At 40.8% G+C, this 21,855-nt stretch overlaps 2 protein-coding genes across 2 annotated transcripts in view; both read left to right on the plus strand.

The window, feature by feature from the left end:
• Positions 1-5,137, plus strand: part of sdc3 (syndecan 3) — a 35,814-nt gene extending 30,677 nt beyond the window's left edge. The window contains exon 5 of the mRNA XM_044171711.1: positions 2,167-5,137. Within this exon, the coding sequence (XP_044027646.1) occupies positions 2,167-2,333 (167 nt within the window). The 3' untranslated portion in view covers positions 2,334-5,137. The remainder of the gene's footprint in view (positions 1-2,166) is intronic.
• A 5,052-nt stretch (positions 5,138-10,189) lies between these two features.
• Positions 10,190-19,830, plus strand: LOC122864846 (paired box protein Pax-6-like). The gene is made up of 9 exons (XM_044172555.1): positions 10,190-10,346; positions 12,252-12,970; positions 13,887-14,049; positions 14,159-14,265; positions 14,539-14,678; positions 15,320-15,456; positions 16,218-16,479; positions 17,710-18,026; positions 19,201-19,830. The coding sequence occupies exons 1-9, from the start codon at positions 10,319-10,321 to the stop codon at positions 19,650-19,652; spliced, it is 2,325 nt and encodes a 774-aa protein (XP_044028490.1). The 5' UTR covers positions 10,190-10,318; the 3' UTR covers positions 19,653-19,830.
• Positions 19,831-21,855: the final 2,025 nt, after the last annotated feature.

A 21,855-nucleotide genomic window follows, 5' to 3' on the forward strand; every position in this document is an offset into this window, starting at 1 on the left:
CTAAGATAAACTGGCATTACCTCACGTTCACGTAGTACAGATTCATCACGATAAGTGAATGTGCTACTTAGCCCTGTTTGACTCGTTGAGAACAAACAATCCTCTTCTTGGGTCATCCAACCCCTCCTTTCTCCCCTCCTTTTCTCATCATTTTCCCTCTGGGTGAATCCAATTTCTTTTCAAGTGTCCCCTCTCCTCATCCCAAAGAGCTTTTGTAGAAAGTGAGAGAGCAGCCAACTTGCCTGACCTGACTGGCTCTCTGTCTCTCCTACAGCTGTTCTGATTGGTGGATTGCTGGCGGTGGTTTTCGCTGATTTCCTGGTCATTGGTAAAGAGCCGGAGGCAACAGACTTTAGACTAGACTGTCTGTATGATAGAACCAAATTACAACTGGAAATGTCAGACTCATATATGCACGTAGTGCTGTACATGTGTAGTCACTTTCATCTATGGGAGTAACATGTTAAAGAACACGAGAGATACAGTGATTTGCAGGTATTTAGTATCTTTGACTTTTCACAATGATTCAGAAGACTTTGAGATTTGGATTCTTTGCCAAAGTTATGACAAAATGTGTCAGTAGAATAGAAATAATGTAATTTTTCAAAGTTTTGATAAATAAAACAATAAGATTTCCATTTCAATCAGGCTTTTTTTGCCCCAGCCAAATATTTCGGATCACATGGTACTTTGATTGCAGTTGTGTTTCCTTCATATTGTTTTTCATCCATAACTATTGCAATTCTGCCTTTTACCCCCTGAATCTATTCAATGTTTCACGGTACTGTGGCGGGTGTGTCAATATTTTAACAAGACTAAGAGTCTACAGTCATGCTAGCAGCTCTGCGAGGCTGCACTTAGGCACGGCAGTGCTTTGAGCTAACTGCTAATTTCAGCATGCTAAGCATGTCAGCATTCTCACAGTGACCATGCTGATGTTTAGCAGCTATAATGTTTACCATTATAGCCATCTTAGTTTAGCATGTTAGAATGTGGATATTTGCTACATAGCAATTACAGCTGAGGCTGATGGGAATGTCATTAGTTTTACAAGTATTTGGTCATAAACCAAAGTATTGGACGAATAAACATGATGGCGCTGGATGAAAAGTAATGAGATCACCAAAGTTGTTACAATTCATCCTGAGGAGGGCATTAATGTCTGGACCAAATTTAATGGCAATCCATCCAATAGCTGTTGAGACATTTAAGTCTGGACCAATGTGGTGGACAGACCGATTGACATTGCCATCTATGGACCCATCTTTGTTTTAGTCAGTGATGGTAATGAAGATTTGATATTATGGATTCAAGGAAAAGTATTTCTTCTAAAACAAAGAAACCGCAAAGGGTTCAATTAATATTTCTCATGTTCAATATCACAATTGTCTTCCACAGTAAAATCAGGGATGGTAAAAGTACATATTTATGCACAATATAACACATAAAAACTGCATGATCTGACAAAAAAATCTAACGAATTAAGTTTATTAATAAGATTTAATTACAAGAAATGGTGTGAAAAGTCAAGAATGGTGAATACCTTTGCAATGACAGTGCATGTTATTTTAAATACCACAGCCTATGCACTCTGATATTGGCAGTGATGGAATAAACAAAGTACACACCTCCCACACAATGAATGGAAACAAAGTGTTCCTCAAGCTTTTTGGAAAATAAACAGTTTGTACTCGGTTTTGGCGTCAATACCAATTAGCTTAACAAGGGAACCCCCCCCCCCACCAATTTGATAACCACACATTAATCTATCGCACACAGCAAGAGTTCATTAGCGATGTGTGCAGAAGGAGGAAAAATGCAGCTTCTGCGGATTGGTTACACCTAAACTACTATGTAGCACTGCAGGGCTGTGATTTAGCACAAAGCTGTTGGCAGCACAGAACGTATGTTGGCACATTCAGGCTCATCAGTCTTCACTTAGCAGCTAGCTGATAGTGATGCTGTGATAGGTTTGTTCTGTTTTCATACTAGGCGTGTTTGAAGCAGCGCATGTTTATAGTGATGTAGTCTGCTGCAGGATGTAACGGTGGCTCTAATGCCATTGTAGTGTTTGTTTATGTGTATTTCTAAGTGTTTGTAGGATCTGATCTGTAATGTTCTGCAAAGTTTTTAAGATATACACCCTCTCTTTTTGTCTTTCTTTAGCTGTGATAGTGGGAGGAGTAGTGGGTGCCTTGTTTGCTGCCTTCCTGGTGATGTTGCTGGTGTACAGGATGAAGAAGAAGGACGAGGGCAGCTACACACTGGAGGAACCCAAACAGGCCACCGTCACCTACCAGAAACCAGACAAGCAGGAGGAGTTTTACGCATAACACTCGTATGCCAGAGAGACGCACCGCACACTGAGGGAGAGAGAAAGAGTGAGAGAGAGAAGAGAGAAAGATACTCTAAGCCCCCTTCCTCCTCCTCCTCCTCCTCCTCTTCTTCTTCGTCGCTTCCCCCTCATCTGCTCACCTCTCCTCATCCCTCTCTCCTCTCGTCTCCAAAACACTTGAGAGCGCCTTTCTCTCTGCAGACTTGGAACTTTCTTTTCAATGAAAACGAAAAAGAGGGAAAAAAAACAAGAAAAAAAATCCAAATATATTCTGAAAAAATAACACATACACACAAGATGTTTTTAAAGTAAATGTTGTTATTAATATTCTGCAGATTCTCTTGTTCTGTATGTAATGATATGATTATTTTGTAAAAAAAAAACCCAAAAAACCCAAAACACAAGCTCTTAACCTGTGTTTTCCAGCACAAAAAAAAGTTCCTCCTCTGTTTTTATGGAGCAAATGAAAAGGCTAAAATGAAAGAGGAGAGGGGCGGTGCAAGCTGAGCAAGACACAAAACAAAAAGAGAGGGGTGGGCTCGATTCTGCCCCTCACCCCCCAAAAAACACGCAGAGCGTCTGGTTGGCCGCACAGAGCCCAGGGTCAAAGGTGAGAGGAAAGGTCTCTTTTGTGCCTTCCATCCCTGTGGTGCTCAAAGACGCATACACACATCCATACAGCCACATAAACACAAGCTTACACACACGCACATGCATACACACACACTCGCATCTGCTTGAAGGTGGCTCTGACCTCTCTCTCTGTGCTCGGCCAACCAGAAAACAGTGCTCAACCCTCGACGTGTTTCACAACATTGGGGAGCCGCTGTGGAAACAGTGTCTGGTCACATAGACGTTTGCTCACGCTCACACCGAGCCGGCGGCCCGTCTGCTCCTCTAAGCTGTACAAAGACTAGTTACGGATAGTAATAATAACCAATAATATATCAATGTTTTGGGGCTGGGTGGTGAACAATAATAATAATACCGTAATAATAATAATAATGATAATACTTAAACGGGAGGATGTGTATTTAGCAGTTTAAAAAAAAATTTATATGTAAATATCAACGTATCCTTTCTGGCATCACTAATCATCTGCATGATCATGAAGAGTTTTTATTCATCACATCTGTCATCACTTTAGATGAGCTGTGCTCTCGTCAGCATCATGCACACACACACGCACGCACGCACGCACACGCACGCACACACACACACACACACACACACACACACAGGTGCAGACATATACTTGCTGTGCATTTAAATACACCACACAGACTTATAAATATACTGTACATCATATCATTAAAACACATATCAAACCCATCATCATCATCATTGTCATTGTGATACAAGCGAGATCAGGTGGTTTCAATATGTTATTGATTAGTTATGGATCAGTTGCCGGTTGGTTTAGAGTTTGGTCTGTTTGTGTAAAAGCACAACTACGTGTCCAGTCATCACGTCATCTGATAACCCCACCCCCTCACACACACACCTTTTGCATGCCTCACTTTCTTTTTCGTCCACCATTGGCTCTCTGTTTGGGGATGGGAGGGGCCTCTGGGAAGCGAGGGGGGCTTTAATGAAAAACAGGAAGTGTGAATCCGCGCAGGACGTTGTCCCCATTCAGTCAACTTTTGTCATTTAAGCTTTGGTTATGAGAAGAAACAGACTTTGAATTAGCGTTTATGGGGTCAACTTTAACCTGCTGTTGGACTCTTTTTTGGGGAGGGGACAATGGGGAAAAGGGGTTAGGCTTTGGTTTGGGAAGGGGAATGTGAGGAGACAGGAGGGCTGTGCTTCTATCTAAGAGATTGTAACAATAACCACACCAGTGCGACTGGGCTAGTAGCTTCTATTATACTCAGTACTGTAGAACAAAAATGCATGGGAGTCAAAACTATACTAGTCTGGGTGTGTGTGGATGCCTGTGTGTGTTTTTGTGCGTTTGAAAGAAAAAGAGGGGTGAGATAAAGTTGGAATGTACTGTGGTCAAGTGTGTGTTTACCTACTCCAGCAGTTCTCACGCTCTTCCACAGACAGGTAACACACCTCTTCCACTCCTGTGTGTGTACGTCGCCTGCCCCCTCGCCAGTGTGAGAACATGGGTGTGTGTGTGTGTGTGTGTGTGTGTCTACACCTCATCTAAGTGAGTGCTTCACCTTGGTATTTCACAGCAGACTCTTGTGTACACTGACTAGCCTGTCGACGTGTGTGTGTGTGTGTATGTGTGTGTGTCTGCGTGTGTTTAGTCTGTTCACTCCTGAATGAGGGGCAGCTGGTCCCTCACAGTGGCTTTCACACACACTGACTGTCTTTTCACTGTCTGTCTGTCTGCCTGTCTGTCTCTCTGCCGCAGGGCAGACGGACAGACAACACGCCACTTTTTCACAGGCAGGAATGATCTTAACACGTACTGTCTTTTTTAAAGTGACTGTGTAAGTGTAAACGTGTGTGTTTGTACCCATCTAAGCCTGCGTAGCCAAATAAGATGTGTGTGTGTGTGTGTGTGTGTGTGTGTGTGTGTGTGTGTGTGTGAGAGAGGGTGAATTTGTACGTGTGTGAGTGTAGGTATGCATGTATGTGTGTTTGAGTGTGTGTGTGTGTGTGAAGCCCAATGGAGGCTACACTACTCTATGTTTGCTGTTCCCATTCCTGTTTTTATACATTTGCATTTTTTTAAGGCTGAGTTTCTGTCATTGGCTGAGTGAGCGAGAGGAGGCGGATCCTCCACGCCACCGCCCTGTCACTAATCTGCCACTCTGTTCCAAATAAAAAACCTGATTGGGTCAATCTGTCCTCTCTTGTCTTTTTTAAGTGGATCAATCAAGACATCTATAATTTTCCATCCTGCTGTTAGTGTCCTCAATAATACATGATGGACTTGAGATAACTGAGTTTGAACTGGGTCTTGTCACAGACTAATAACCCAAACAACAAATAACAATCACATGACAATCCCAATATGCACTTTCTCAACATTTCTTTGCATAATTTTTTATCAGCAGTGAAAAATATCGATTTACAATGAACTGTTAGAGGGCCCTTTGTAAAAAATGTGTTGTTTTGCCTCAAAAGATTCTCTACCTACCACCTTCTGTGCAATGTGTATGTACCCTATCACCTCCATGTTCCCAATAAAGGTCCCAAATAGTTTGATATTTTGGAAAATGCACTTATTTGCTTTCTTGTCTCGAGTTAGATGAGAAGATTGATACCACTCTCATGTCTGCCTGTTAAATATGAAGCTACAGCCAGCAGCTTGTTAGCTTAGCTTAGCACAAAGACTGTAAGCAGAGGGAAACAGCAAGCCTGGCTCTCTCCAAATATAACACATTATATCTGGTTTGTTTAAAGGTGGGGGTATGTGATTTTAATCCAATACATGTCTTTTTGTCAAAATTCAGCGAATATCTCCTCATGGTCTTCAGCTCTCTGTTCAGTGTGTGTGCTGAAACAAAATCTGGTGACTGTACACAGCCCTGGCTCTGTAAATGGGAAATAAACAAATACAACACTATTCCAGCCATGATTTGTGTGTCAGGTAACGTTAAATGACTTGCCCACGGACATTCAGCTTACTTCCTAGTTTGCCAAGACATGCTGTTGTTGTGATGTTGTTGTTTCCCCCTGTTTCCAGTCTTAATGCTAAGCTAAGCTAACTGGCTGCTGCCTGTAGCTGATATCAATCTTCTCATTTCACTCTCGACAAGAAAGCAAATAAGCATATTTTGCAAAATGTGGACCTACTCCATTTAGTTCAATGCGTGCACACACTAGACTACACATTGCAGCTTCATTATTTGCCTAGAAACCAACCAGTACCACTAGTAAAAATACTACCTAGTTCCAGATTTTCTGGGGGTCAGTTTGCCAAATAATATTGATTTTGACACAGGGTTCCCCTACAAAACTGGGCTAAAAGATTAGGCAACAATACCAGACCAGCTTTAGTTTATATTGTACTTTAGTTATGCTAATTCCCTAACATATTTACCATTATTTAGATGACCAAAACCAATTAACATGCAGTGAACCTGGGAATTTTTGAGCCTCTAGGGGTCAAGGTAATCCAGCTTTGTTCATTAATATAATTATGACCTGTCCAGGGTGTACCCTGCCTCTCGTCCAATGTCAGCTAGGACAGGCTTCAACTCCCTGCAACTCTGCTAAAGGATAAGCAGGTATAGATAATGGATGAATGGATTGAAGGACTTTTAGAATAGCAGGAAATACATAATAAATGAACTGTTTTCCTCTTATGGCCCAATCACAAGAATATTCAGTTTTAGGAAGCTCTTTTTTACTCATACAGCAAACTGTGGGAAGGGGGCTTTTCTGCAAAATAAAGAGTGAATTAAATCAAATCAAGAAGTCATGAAATGAAATCAAAATATTGTCAGCTCCGTTTTTCTTTTCACTATCACCAGACCTGCTACTTGGAATAGTTTTCAGAAGAGCTGCTTATGTACTTTAACTTGGAGTTTTCAACACAACTAATCCTGATTATACTTGAGTAATAATTAAATTAACACTGTTTTGACTTCATTAATAGTACTCTCTCCAGCCTCTAATTAAAGCTGCAGTTTGTAATATTTCTAAATGTGACTTAAAGGGTCAGTTCACCCACATTACAAAAAGCATTTTCTCACTAAACCTCTGGTAGTATGTAGCCTTATATATAGGATTGATTTTATTTGCCATTGGTGGTGCTCACAGCAATTCTAAAATTTCCCTTTCTAGATAAAGTGTTGCTCTGGATCTTGCTAATCCAGATAACAGGCTATCAACTTAACAACTTCTCTTGGTAGAAAGTACTGTAGTTCCAGTGAAAACTGCTGTCAGTGTGGTCTTTGGATTATCCAAAGTAACCAGGACATTGTTGCTGGAAAGACACACTACTGCTGAATTATTTAAATGTAATTTTGAATGCTGTAAGCATTACAACTGAAATTCCATTTTCTCCACTTTGCTGGGCTGGAGGAAGAAATCTCAGAGACAGATATCTCGAAACATTGGCAAAAAACACAAAAATTCCTCCAAACAAAATGGTTTGCATTGCATGATATCACAAGATGTAAGTGGAAAAATATGTTTTTTTGTAATTTGGGTGAACTGACCCTTTCAATCAATGGTCTTTTTGGCTATGACTCAAACAGCATTTGTTCGTCGGTTCACTCAGGACTTGAAACAGCGGCTAAACAAAGGCAGCTCAGAATTAAAATATATTTCAGTGACATACATTCAAAGGAACTTGCATGCAGACACGAAGTCTCGCTCTGGTGTTAACACACTCCAGCATTAGCTTGGCCTTCATACCATTTCTGACCTGGTGACATTACACGCAACCCTGTATGCCATGATGCTACATCTGATCTGACAGAGCTACTATATGTATGATCACAGCCTATTAACAGCCCATTTACACTTGCTTAACTCAGTAGACCCTCAAGGGAAGAACAGCCAGAGATGTTTCCTTATATAAAAATGTACTTATGAAGTGATTAGATAAACTGTCCGTTGGGATTTGTGAGCACACAGGAAAGGAAATTATTCTAAATGGGGCCTCAGTTTACATTCTTTGCAGCAAACCAGATGAAACCAAGGTCACCTGATGTGGAGGAGTACCAGGGAGTCTGCAGATAGCCGCTCCCTGGATCCAGAGAAGACAATAAGCTGTCCTGGCCTTGGGTAGTGGGCTGCTGATATGAAAATGTGCCTCACACGGAGGATGAGGAGGGGTTTATGTGAGAACTCTTCTGTGTGGGAGGGGTAGAACAGAGGAGTAAAAGCTGAACAGTAGAGTTGGAGTAGACAGAAGAAGGTTTAAGAGCCTGGGGTCCAGTCAGTACCCCATCTGGTGGGTAACAGAGGAACAACTGCAGCAAGACAAACCTGATTTTAACTTTGCAGTTTCACAACTGAAGTGCAATAGTTTGGATTGGGAGTTTGTGTATTTCAGATACACAAACTCATGCTTTCCATTAATCTTAATGCTTAATCTTTTGTTTTGTTCTTGTAAATTATTTTTGTACCTTTTCAGGTCTTTCATCAAATAAAGCGAGGAAACTCACTCTTTGGTTAAACTGGTCACAACTGGGTACAGCATTTGCAACTGGTGACAAGGGGTTGTAAGTACATTGCTTTGTTTTAAAGGGTCACAAGTCAAAAAGACTTGATACTCTTTAGCCACAAAGCTTTTGCTTCAGTTTTCAGGTGTTTGTTTTTATATTTTATGACACATCTGAATAAATTATGTGAAGAAATTGTAGCCCGTCAGTGTTTAACAGTTGAGTCAACCTGCACTGAAAATCCCGAAACACATTATAATGCGTTAAATGACTCAACTTTCATAATAAAATCATGTTTTATTAAGCTACAGTATAATTTTATGGTGATATGATTCACAGGGGTATGATTATTTTTTAATTATAGGCTACATGGACTTTTATTGTTTGTACCCACTCTTACAAAACATAACTTGTCCCATCTGAATTATTATCATTATTGCACATTATAGTGATACCGTGGAAGCTATGAAGAGATAATTGAGATTCACTTCTGAGTACCACAGATGTACTATGAATATCAGTGGTGGAAGAAATACTCAGATCCTTGAAGTACCAATACCACAATGTAAAAATACTCAATTTCAAGTAAAAGTCCTGCATTTAAAATCCTACTTCAGTAAAAGTACAGAAGTATTTTCAGCAAAATGCACTTCAAACATAAAAAATTCCTGTGTTACTAATATATAATCTTGTAAATGATATTATTAGATTGTTAATGCTGATGCATCAATACACAAGCACCATTTTACTGTTGTAGATCGTTGAGGTGGAGCCAGTTTTTTTTAAAGTAATAACTTTATATGCAGTTAGTTTAGTTCAGTGGTTCCCAGCCTGTGGGTCGGTCAAAGGGTCACAAGATAAATCACAGGGATCAATCTTTTTTAGGAGATATTGAATACTTTTATCTTTTTGGGCCTGAGGTTCTGAGAAATTTCGAGAGGAAATCTTTCTTTACTGGAACTGCTAACAACTCGTAGACATCTGAACTCATAGTTGCTGCTTTTTTTGTAAGGGGTCTCATGCCAAAATGGTTGGGAACCAACAGTTTAATCTTTACTAATGTGTTGTTTTTTTATAAGCTTATCAAAATTTGTTTTTAGTGTAAAATCTTAATCTGAAAAGCAACTAGTAGCTGCAGCAGTCAAGTAAATGTACTGGAGTAAAAAATACAATATTTCCCTCTGAAATGCAGTGGATTAGAAGTATAAAGTAGCCAAAAATGGAAATACTTAAGTAAAGTACAAGTACCTCAAATTTGTATTTAAGTACAGTACTTGAGTTAATGTACTTAGTTATTTACCACCATTGATGAGTATACATATTACATGTTCTTCTTGCTTCATGCCTTATCTTTTTTTTTCAACACAGTTTTTGAAACAAATATAACAAGTACAACAAGTGTGCAGCAGTTAACAGACAATATAACTTGTGCATGCAGCTTGTGTATATAATCACGTCAGGGGAACTAGGATGATAAAAGATTAAATGTATTGTTTGACATAGATAATCAGCTTAGAAAAGTTTAATTTCTTGCTTATAAATGTTGAAAATTTGGCCAACAAAACAAATAAATGGATTAAGTGAAACTGTAAGAAATCCTGTCATATTCAGTGAATAAAAACAACACATTTTTCTTAAATAATGTTAACTGAGGGTGAGTTTGTGTTCATATTGTCTCGGTTGTATGTCTCGGACTGTAGCTACAGGTTTTGATCTGTTCCGTACACTGATTGGCTGGTTGAGCTTCACGCTTCACGCGATAATTCTCCGTCACACTGCTCAAGGAGGTAATCAATCAATCAACCTCATTAGCCTCCAGTCCAGGAGCAATTCGCTTCGTGACCCTACGTGGCTTAATTGATTATTAGTACAAGTTTATTGGTTTTGACTGGCGTGAGTCGAAATGGATGACGACTGTGCTGAAGCTTTTGGTAAGGACATTTAGGGTGACATTTAATTGTTTTATTGGTTATTGACTTGCCTCGGCAATTTTCACCTGCCGACCAAAGACAGGCTTTTCTCAACTTCTGTGTCATTTTGTAAACTCTGAAAGAAAACTTTCTGGATGTATTTAAAGCTCGTAATCTTTCCTGTGAGGTGCAGCTCCCCGTGCTGCTCAGCTCCACAGAGACTATTTAAGAATTTAAAAGTCGGTTATTAACATTCACGACCCGGTGTTTGTAGATAGGGACAGGTTAGCTAGTTTAGCTGCAGCTAGCCGGCCAGAGTTAATTAACGGTCAGGTGAGGTGGCACGAGGCGCTGCACAGCTGGGACACTGATTAAGTCACTGCAGGCAGCAGCTCCTCCTGCGGATGACGTTTATCAGGTTTCATTCAACCTGCAGGTCACTTCATGAAATATGAAAGACATAACGCCTCTAACATTGTCAAGTTATTTCTTTCAATATAGGCACTTTTTCAGGTGACATAATCAATACTTAGAGACTCCAGGGGCTTTAACTCTATAACTTTTTATTTATTCAGCTAACTGTTTAATTATATTTCCTGTATTTTTTTTTGTTACATTTACACCCAACATGGTCTGAATACAGAGCTGAAACAATTAGTTGATTTGATTAGTCGTTGAGAAAAAAATGAATCTGCAACTATTTAAAAAATTTTTTTTTATGCAAAAATGCCAAACATTCTGTTGTTCCAGCTTCTTAATTGTGGATATTTGCTGAATTTCTTAGTGATTTATGATAGTAAACTGAATATCTTTTGGTTTTGGACAAAACAAAGCATTTTGAAAATGGGAAATTGCAATAGGCATTTGTTTCCTGACATTTTTAGACCAAAAGATTAATTTGACAAACTAATCAGCAGATTAACAGATAATGAAAAAAATCTTAAGTTACAGGCAAACAAGTTACTAAGCCGTCTTCACACTTATGATGGAGTCTCTTCATTTATTTATTTTTTGGTTGGCCTGAAAGTCAAAATTAAAAAACAGTGAGCTTAAAAATGCTGGAATCAGCCTATGATATACCCACCATGTGACAGGTTTCTTTACACTGTTGCATGTGATTCCCATAGGCAGCTTAACCCCCAAAGATTCCCACTAAAATACACTGGCCTGTTTGCAAATACTACTGTGTCAGAGGGGCCTATACCAAAATGCTATAAAGAAATTACATTATGTCAACAGGGACTCATTATGAACTGCTTTGTGTCTGGAGAGCCATCATATGAAAAAGTTTTTCTATTAATTGTGACAAACCAGAGACACTTAACTCAACAGCCTCCCAGCTTTGTTTACTGTATATATCAAATTACATGCTTAAAGGGGAAAACTCAACGTCCTTCACATGGAGATTAAGAAGGAAAGAAAGAAGATGGAAAAATACTACTGCTACTAATGAAAATAATGTTATTAATAATAGACGTTCACAGCAAGCACACATGAAGACACACACACACACAAATAATTCTATTAGAAAGGATGTAATACACATCACTGAAAAGGAGAAATGAGAGTCTGAGCACACCCTAAGTCATGGGAGTCAGGGAGCCTATTCCAGCAACTAGGAGTCTAAACACTAAAGGCAGCTTCACCGAATTTTGAAATGAACCTTGGTACAGCAAAAATACAAGAGTTAGATGACCTGAGTGGTTCATATCTTATATACTTATATATACTTTTGGTGGAGCAAGACAAAGGCAGATAAAGAATCTTCCTTATCCAGGTCTGGTTTTCATTAATAGTGGGAGTTTTAGAGACAAAGTACAGATAACTGACCACAACCAATCACCTGTTATGTCAGTGAAAGTGCTCCAGGCTTTAGAGAACCTGGACAAAAGTAATAAAAAAACCTCTCACTTCACTCTGTTGCAGACTGTCCAAGCCTTCTGTGTGAGGAACTGGAGGATTTGGAAACAAAGAACGACCAATGGAGTATGAGGAGGAGGAGGGAAGGAGAGGAGGAAGTGTTTAATCAGAGTGAGGATGAAGAGGCAGAAAGAAAGTTGTTGTTATTGAAAGTTGTTGTGTCAGGAGAGGAATTGATGGCAACAGAGGGAGAAGAGGAGGAGCAGGTGAAGCCAGAGAGTAGGCTGGGAGCGGAGGAGGCACAGGAGGTGCAGATGGAAGACAACAAGATTGAGAACAACAAGGAAACGATCGCTGATAAGCAAGAGGACAATGAAACTAAAAGTCTTGAAGAGAAAGATGAGAAGAAAAAGAGTAGAAAGAGGCGAGGTAAGAAGCAAAGTGAGAGAGTGAGAAACAGGAGAAGTTTAAAAGATGCTGGTGAGCCGTTTGAGGAGGAAAAGAAGAATCAGATACAGGAGGCGTCAGCGAGGACCTCAGAGGAGAGCTCAGCTCTGTCAGAGCCTCCAATTGGACTGATGAACAGCTGCGACTTATCCGATCCTGTCTACCTGGGTTGTGGGGAGACAGGGCTGTATTGCCCCCCAGTCCCTATTCCCCTGCTGTACTCCTCACAACCTCCAGTCCCGATCCAAACTGCACCTCCACAGCCCCACGGGACAAAAAGGCCACACAGCCCTCCTCTACCTCACAGTCTCCCCCAGCAGGGTCCACAGCCTCTCGAGGTGAGAATAGACTGTCACTTTGTTTACCAATCACTTGCTCGCGTTTGATGAGCTGTGAACATGTATATAGTGGATAATCTTGTACCTGAACCATGAAGTTTGTTTTGTGATCTGTATTTTGTAGGAGGGCTCTGTTCACCACCAGAAGTGTAGATAATCATAGATAAATAAACATAGATAAAGTTCAGAAGAAAATGCCTGTTTTGCTTTAGCTTGGCCTTTGGAGGGGGCTGATAGAGTCTTCTTAACCGACAGAGAGAGCACTGACGAGTACATTGTGAGTATAGTAGAGCTGAAACAATTGGTCGATTAATTGATTGATTGACGGGAAAATAATTGTCAGATATTTTGATCAATTGATTAATTGTTTGAGCCTTTTTCAGCAACAATTTGATGGGTCCAGCATTCCCAGGATTTGCTGCTTTGAATTATGCTAAATTGGATAGTTTTAGACTGTCAGACAAATTAAGTAATTTGAAGACATTACTTGAGCTCCTGGGTAATTGCAATGGGCAAATGTTTTCTGATATTTAACAGACCAAACAATTGATCGATTAATTAAGAAAATAATGGCAGATCAATTGAAGATGAAACACAGACACAACTGGAAATTTATGATTTGGTCTTTGACGTCCTGAGCCAACTTATATTTCCAGAAAATCATTGTTGCATTTCTTTGTTACTGAAACATTCAACTCTGCACTTCACAGTGCACCTCAGCGCTGTTTTGGCAGACATACATCCCTGTTGGCTTTTGGTCTACACCTCCATTTTTTTTTACATACTCCAAAATTGTGTTCAACTTTAAATAAATGTGATTATTGACAATGAGAAAATCATATTTTTTAATAAACCTGGTAAATCAGACAGTACTGATTGAATTTAACTGAGATAATGTTTGCCTGGTTCATGGCAGATGGAGATAACCCAGGTCTACTCCACCCGACGCTCCATCCGCTACAGTACCAGGGGCCGAGGCCGAGCCCTGAGCTTCTCTCTGCTGCCGGGGTTAGAGACTGTAGACAGCTGCTTGCTGCCGCCTGCACCGAAGAAGAAAACACGAACGCTCTACAGTACTGGTAACCGAATTGTCAGTTTGTCCAGGTGTGTTCAGATTTGACTATGCAAACAGTTGACCTGCGTTTGGTGTGTGTGTGTGTGTTTGTGTGCATGTGCATATGCGTGCAGATCAGTTAGAGCATTTAGAGGCCTTGTTCCAGGAGGACCACTATCCTGACGCAGAGAAGAGGAAAGTCATCGCTGCTTCAGTTGGTGTCACACCTCAAAGAATTATGGTTAGACAGCCATCTTGCTCTTTTGATTTTCTAAGAAATGTCCCTTATGACTCCTTTTATATTGCTTATTTGGTGATGTACCTCCTTGAAGAAAGAAAAACTTTTAGCAAACAGGGAATTAAGTTTTCTCTCCCTTGTCTCGGCGTTGACTCTCCTTCTGTCACCTCCCCTCTCATCCTGTTTCCATCACCTTCCATTTTTATCGCCACCATCCTCCATGACTTTTCCTGATATACATTTTATTGTCTCCCTGTGCATGTTCCTGTGTCCCAGGTCTGGTTTCAGAACCGCAGAGCTAAGTGGAGGAAAGTGGAGCGCTCCATCACAGCAAAGGTTGAACACAGACAGAGTAGAGCTGGATACAGCAGCAGCCCCCTACATCACCAAATAAATCCCACACTAGCACCCCACAGGTATTACGGCATTGTCCCCATGTGTTTTGTAGTTTTCTGTCCTCACATGGTGCAAATTATCTATACACTTATGCTTATTACTTGTATATAAGCTTAAAGGAGGGGTGTGCGATTCTGGAGAAATCCAATACCATGACAAATACCATGATATAGAGCGAACAATGACACAGTAAGTAATGCACCTAACATTAGCTAGGTTATGGATTAGTTGCTGCTGCAAAGCTAACAGTCAGAGAGGACGAGATGTTTCCCAGAGCCAGCACAGCAGCTCCAGACAGCGATACTCAAAACTCTCCTGCTGCTATAGCTAACATCACAACAACAGCATATCTTGGCAAACTAGAAAGTAAGCTGAATGTCCGTGGGCAAGTCATTTAACGCTACCTGACACACAAATCATGGCTGGAATAGAGTTGTGTGGCTCGGTCCGAGACACTTTTTTGTTTCCCATTTAAAGAGCCAGGGCTGTGTACAAACACCAGATCTTTCAGCACACACACTGAACAGACAGCTAGCTGACCATGAGGAGATATTAGTTGAATTTGACAAAAAGACATGTATTGGATTAGAATTGCATACCCCACCTTTAATTTGTTCTATGACTTACTGTTATTTATGTTGTGTTCTTTTTTTATTTTCAGTAAGGGAGCTCCTTCTTTTACTGGGCACTTTGCCACCAAGCTGCCTCAGCTCACCCCTGCAGCACCTTCTTTCCCCACCCTGTCCAACCAGACTCCGCCCTCCTACAGCAACCTGCTGGCCAGCCTCAACAGCCCAGGTCTGAGGATCTATGCTATTTTCTTGACTTAACCAGAATCAGGATGCCTTTGTGTGAAACTAGAGGATTTGCTAAATGGTGAAAATAAACTAATGTAATCCATGAATGTCTATGTGATTAAGTAGCTGACAAATGTGTGATATTGGGCTATATAAAAAAAGAAATTGACTTGAAATGGCACCTTCTCCATAGCTGAGGATTGAATAATCTAATTCAGTGAGAACACTGGGTTGGCACAGTGGCGATGCTGAGGCAGAGGGCCTCAGCAAAAAAACTGCAGGTTGTCTGGCAAAGATTTTAAACTGGTTCAATTTTTTTTCCACCTTTCAGGAGTTGTAAAATCCTGTCTCATATTACAGCTATAGCCCTGTGTATAGCTATAGCCACTAAGAGGAAGGGCTGCCTGAGAGGTCCTACTAAGGCCACCAAAGTCCCCTAAATATTCATCATCTCTGTTTTTGCACAATTAAACTGAAATAGTAGGAAGTTTGATCTCAGTTTATTATTAATAGTGAAATTAGTGGCTTTATAACTACATGATTTACAGTTTGTAGTTGGACCAACCACCAGTCTTTGGTGCATTTTCCTTCTTTGTGAGAAGCTTTATCTTGATGCTGTAGAATCCATGAATTGAGTTGAGCTCAGTTTAAACTCACTGCTCAGTGGACCTTTACCCTGCATGTTGAGACAGTAAAATTCCCCAGAATCCAAACTACAGTACCGCTTTAATCTCAGTGTTTAAGCTCTGTTTCATCTTCAAGGTCAATCCAGAGTGAGAGATGGGGGCCAGCACCAGCTTTCCTCTCAGGGGGGGTTGGGAGAGTACCACCCCCGCCCCATGCACAGCCCTCCTCCCCTGCGGCGAGCCAGTCTCCCCCTTTTTACAACGACCTACAACCCTGCCAACCCCACTCCACCTCTCCTTAACACCCTGGCTCACACTCCACCCCTGTTCCTGGATGCTCTGGAGGGTGGCTCCTCCTTGGCCCATCGTGACTCCCAGTCTATGCAGACTGACACCAGGTTAGTTCAACTCAGTCGACTGTGACATGAATACTAGAAGATGATTTGAACAGGGACAACGAGTACAAGAGATGACAGGAGGACAGAGGGTTGGCAGGCTGCAGACATGAGCAGGGATCCTGTGAAATACTGATATAATGATGCCTCAGACAGCGCCTGTATTAGTGGGGAGTCAGTTTCAGCTGGCGCTCTGAAATATTTCAGAAATCATGCTGGGAGACATCTCAGTTAGTGATTGCTTTGTACAAAATGTTTGTTTGCCTACAATTATGTATCACTGTGCTAAAAAATCCCCCAATGCAAGACAATACAAAAACTAACAGTGGATATTAATGCATTTTCCAGTCCTGCTGTTAGGAGACTTAAAGGGTCAGTTCAACAAAAGAAACTATTTTCAAAAAAAAAGTTCCTTTTAAATTGTTTGCTAATGTGTATTTGTAGAGTAACTGAGATATTCTGTCTCAAACAGTGTTGCTTTTACATTTTTTAAATGTAATTTTCAATACTTAGAGCACAAAATACATTCACCTCCACTGTATTGGAGTGGCAGCAGAAATCTCAGGCAAATAATCAGAGAATTTGGGCATATAGTATAACCCAAAAAGTACTTGCAAGGCTAGATGTTAATAGACGCAAGTGAGAAATTTTAAGTTTTTACCCATTCTAGCGGCATGTGTCTGTGGATGACAATGTTGGCTTTTCCTCTAGCGCCACCTTGAGGTTTTAATGAAATATTATGACAACTATTGAATGGACTTCCGTGAAATTTGGTACACATGCAAAACTAATGACATCTATCTATCTGTCAGCCTCATAGTAACATGCTAAGCTAAGAGGTGAATATGATAAACATTACCTGTTAAACATCAGTATGTTAGCATTGTCATTGTGAGCAAGTCAGCTTGCTGATGTTAGCATTTAGCTCAAAGCGCCGCTGTGCATAAGTACAGCTTCACAGAGTTGCTAGCATGACTATAGAGTTTTATGCTGTGTTCACACATACAGATACAAAGAAGTAGGCAGTAATTAAATTGGCATGTAATTTACATGCTCTGCTCCGACTGGTTGTTTTTTTTTGTTTTTGTTTTTTTGACGTAGCCACACTGCACTGGATCAGAGAGATATGGAAGTATCTGGTCAGTTTATGACCATAGAGGTATCTCTGTAGTAACACTATATATTTATGGGTGTGTGTGTTTGTGACTAAATTCTTCTTTGTATTGTCCTCAGTTCTCTATTTGACTTTGGGGAGAAGCTCGACTATCTGACCTCAAACCAGCAGAACAATGCTCTCTCCTACCAGCTCCAGACCTCCTACCCTACCAGCCAGCCCCAGCACCAACCTCAAGCATCTCTGCCACACATGGCCTACCTCACCCCCTCCCCCTACCTCACCCCCAAACCTCCAGATTCCAACCCTACCTCCTACCTGACCTTTGGCCCCGGAGGAAACTCTACTGGGATGGTGACCTACTCCACTGGAGGCCACGCCTACTTCCAGTCCCAGAGCGCAGGACAAATCCTGCTGCAGTCGGCCAGTCATCATGGTGAGTCACTGGAATGAGATTTGATATTATGTATTTATGGAGCCGCAAAAATGCACCAATCAAGGGGTTTACATGTAAAAGTGAGAACATTGTTACTAACCCAAAATGTTAAAAAACAAATGCAACAAAACCACTGAATGTAAAATCAAACAATATAATCTTTCATCAGTACAAAATAAACCAAAACATAAATATCCATAAATACAATTATTTAGATATCATCAATAAAATACAATAAATATTCTAATAAAAAATAAAATTTCATTAATAACCTGTCACCTTACTCCATAAATAAGCATCTAAAGGCACCTCTAAAAGTCCTGCTTCTTTTTGTAAAATTAATATAGGACACCTTTTTATTTAAAAAAAAAAAAAAAAAAGCATCTGGCTTCATTGTGTGGAGTCATAGAGCTGTGAAATTATTTTTACCACTGTAAATTGCCATTTTAAAGTTTTCTTTTAATGATAATCTCAATGTTCCTCAACATAGAAACATTGGAATCTCCTGGATGATTTAACAATACTAAATGGTTATTATTTATCTTTAGTAATTATTTCAAATCATGTTTTTTTTTTTTTCTGCCAGTTTGGTGTAGTAAAAGGCTCTATATACTATGATACCTCTGAGCCTTAACTGCTGTTACAGTGGAGAAGAAGCCAATCAGAGGTGCGAATCAGATATGTAGCAAAGTCAGAAGCTGTGTTGTGGCAGTTGGGAATAAAATACTACACAATTCATCCACAATTAACCCAGAATCTTAAAATGAATTGATTTAACCTGCTGAATGTATTATCAGGTTTCTACAAAGCATACTTTTTAAGGTTCAACATGCCAATAGTAATTGGGTGTTTCTCACAGAAATGCTTTTTATTTACGCAGGGCGCCCTAGTATAAGTGTTTATTGAATATGAAATGTATGAGTAAAGATTTGCAGATGAGATTGGTGGAGCCACCATAGCTCCTCGGGACACCTAGGGGACTGATGAGAGAGAGAAAAGGGGCGTCATTGTGGGGCACAGAAAAAGAGAGCAAACAGGTATGCAGGGCAGGTAGGCATTTATAGACCGAGAGAGGGGTGTTTTGAGTGTGGTCCTGCTCCTGAACTCGAGCTAAATTACCTCCAGTAAAGCTCAGTTGCCACATCTCTGTTTGAATCCATGTGTTTACATGCAGGTGGGATCACAGCGTACCAGTCGTACCCGTGGGGTAGCATGTACAGTCAACCAGCCATCCACCAGCGTACTCAGTGCCCTCCAACTTACCCTGCCAGCTTGGGAGGTGCTCGAGATCACCAGCCGCCCTCCTCCACCACCCTGCCTCCCCCTTCATTCTTCACCCGGGGGGACCATGGGCCCTCACATGCAAACTCCCAGCGCTCATCACACACCCATACACACACCACCACCAGTAGCAGCACCACCGTCCTCCCTCCTGTTTCCTCTCTGCGGCCCTCTTGCCTCAGAGTGGAGAGCACTCCAACCAAGGCTGCATCCCTGCTGCCTTCTCAGGTCAGCCCTGCCTCTCCAGAAAGCCCTCCAGTGCCACCTTGTGTCAAGATAGAGTATGACAGCCCTCGAGAGATTCACAGCCACTTCCACTGCGACTTCTCCCCCATACATTTTTGAGTACATGTTTGTGAGTGTGTTTGAAGTATGTGTGTAAATATATCCAGTGTAAATGTGAGTGTTTGTGTATTTTCCATTTGTATTACTATTAGGATGTTCTCAGTAGAAATATCAATGTTATCAGGTTTGGTTGGGCTGCATTTAGCTTGGCTGCAATAAATGCTCATTGCTCTGTTAACCTTTTATTTTTGCATTTAACTTACTTTGCAGGGGTTTCCAACATATAGTTTTTATCTGCGGACTGTTTTTATTGAGGCAATTTTGTTGCGTACCAAATAGAGCGGAGAGCGGACAGAGACAGGTATGGGACGTAGGTTAATTGCCAAGCATAATGTTTTGCCACATCCCCATCAGTATATGCATGCATGTTCACAAATCATGATTGTTTTGATTCAGGCATGATAACCTCCCAACACACAAAGAAGCCTTGATTACAAGTTAGAAAATGACAGAGGGGGAAGGAGAGAGTAAAAGAGTGCACAAGAGAGAGTGGGCAAGCGTACATTTTGATACGGTGTAGTCCCTCATTCGTCCAGGAATGTTACATCGTAGAAAAGGTTTCAGTCGTAGTCATCTGGACACTGTTTTCACGTCTTGATTCTGAGAACAGTGTCCAGATGACTACGACTGAAACCTTTTCTACGACGTACATTTTGATGTATTTAGCATTTACATTCAGTATGTAAACATTTAATAAATGGTTTATAACACACTATGATATTGTTGTAAGCAGATATGAGTGTTTATTAGTGTATTTGTCAACAACTGTAACGCCTCCAGGCTGCTGTATAAACAGATAATGAATGACAATATAGTAAAACACAGTTGTAAAAATATAAAATATTTTCATGGGATAAGTTAGAATTGTTGACAAATATTGTACATTAATAAGCACGTTAAAATGTCCTTACATCTGCGTATAACTACATTATACTTTGTTATAAACCTTTTTATTAAATGTTTTTATTCTGCTTATAAATGCTAAACAGGGGGACTTAAAGTGAAGTGTTTCCTCGCAGCCTGGTAGCAAATGTTCCAGGGCCTCGGATTCAAGTAAGATATATATATATCTAAAGACCTAAATATATATATTTCAGGTCTGTCTGTAGGCCACAAGAGAGCGCTGTTCTTTCGTGTGAGATGGCCGCATGCTGAGATTTATTTAACAGCACGCTGTTTCCCAGACATTCCTCCATCGTGTGTGTGTGTGTGTGTGTGTGTGTGTGTGTGTGTGTGTGTGTGTGTGTGTGTGTGTGTGTGAGACAATCGCTAATCCGCTGGAGGAGACATTTCTAGGGTAGAGGTATCCCAGACAATCACTGATACAGCCCAAATCCTTAATCTGTGTTGCCATCTGCTGTGTTCACACACTTACTGCACTTTCCGCTCTGTTTATTCTTCGTATGCAAATTAGTTGTAAGGGCTTGTGGAAACCAAATCCGTGTATGAAACTTCACCTCTGAAAGAGCTGAAGGCATTTTCCTGAGAATAGAAAAGACGTTTGGGACCAGCGTGTCATTTTCAACAAAAAGTTTCTTGTTTTAACTCTAGTTAATATTCCTGGTTCGTAGTCCTGCTGTATGTAAAGTTAAGTTTGAAGTGATGCTTGGATGATGATGTGGGAGTAAGAGAAGGAACTGTTTGAAGAGTGCAAGGAGGAGGTGGCAGGGACCAGGGGAGCGGATAAAGGAGGGGGTGAGACGGAGGAGTGAGGCAGTGTGTTGGTCTGGGAACAAGGGAGGAGAGCTGAGATGAGCTGTTGCTATGGGAGGAGGAAAGGCTGATGGGTGGGCTCTGCCAGCAGACGTGGGAGGGAGAAGAAGATGGGGAATGAGGAAGGAGTGTGTTCCTTCGTAGCACAGGGGGTTCTGGGATGAACAGAACTGGTGGTTATGTAACTGCTGTATTTGGGTTTTTAATGAACCTCTCTCTTCCTGTTCACTGGCTACTGAGCTGTTACTGTTGGCAGGAGAAGTGCAGCGCGTGCACACACACACACACACACACACACACAGAAATACACACATAAAAATGAAAAACTTCTTTTGCAGTGCAGAAAACTCTCTTGCATAAAGAAACACACACACACCACATTCATTTGTGGAATGAAACCTTTAGTGTGAGAGCTCTATTCAAACCTAGTGTAGCAAAGGTTTTACTCTGGATTAGAGTTTTATTTGCGCGTAGGTGAAGCCCATCACTT

Source organism: Siniperca chuatsi, linkage group LG17, assembly GCF_020085105.1.
Source record: "Siniperca chuatsi isolate FFG_IHB_CAS linkage group LG17, ASM2008510v1, whole genome shotgun sequence".
Taxonomy (NCBI): Eukaryota; Metazoa; Chordata; class Actinopteri; order Centrarchiformes; family Sinipercidae; genus Siniperca; species Siniperca chuatsi.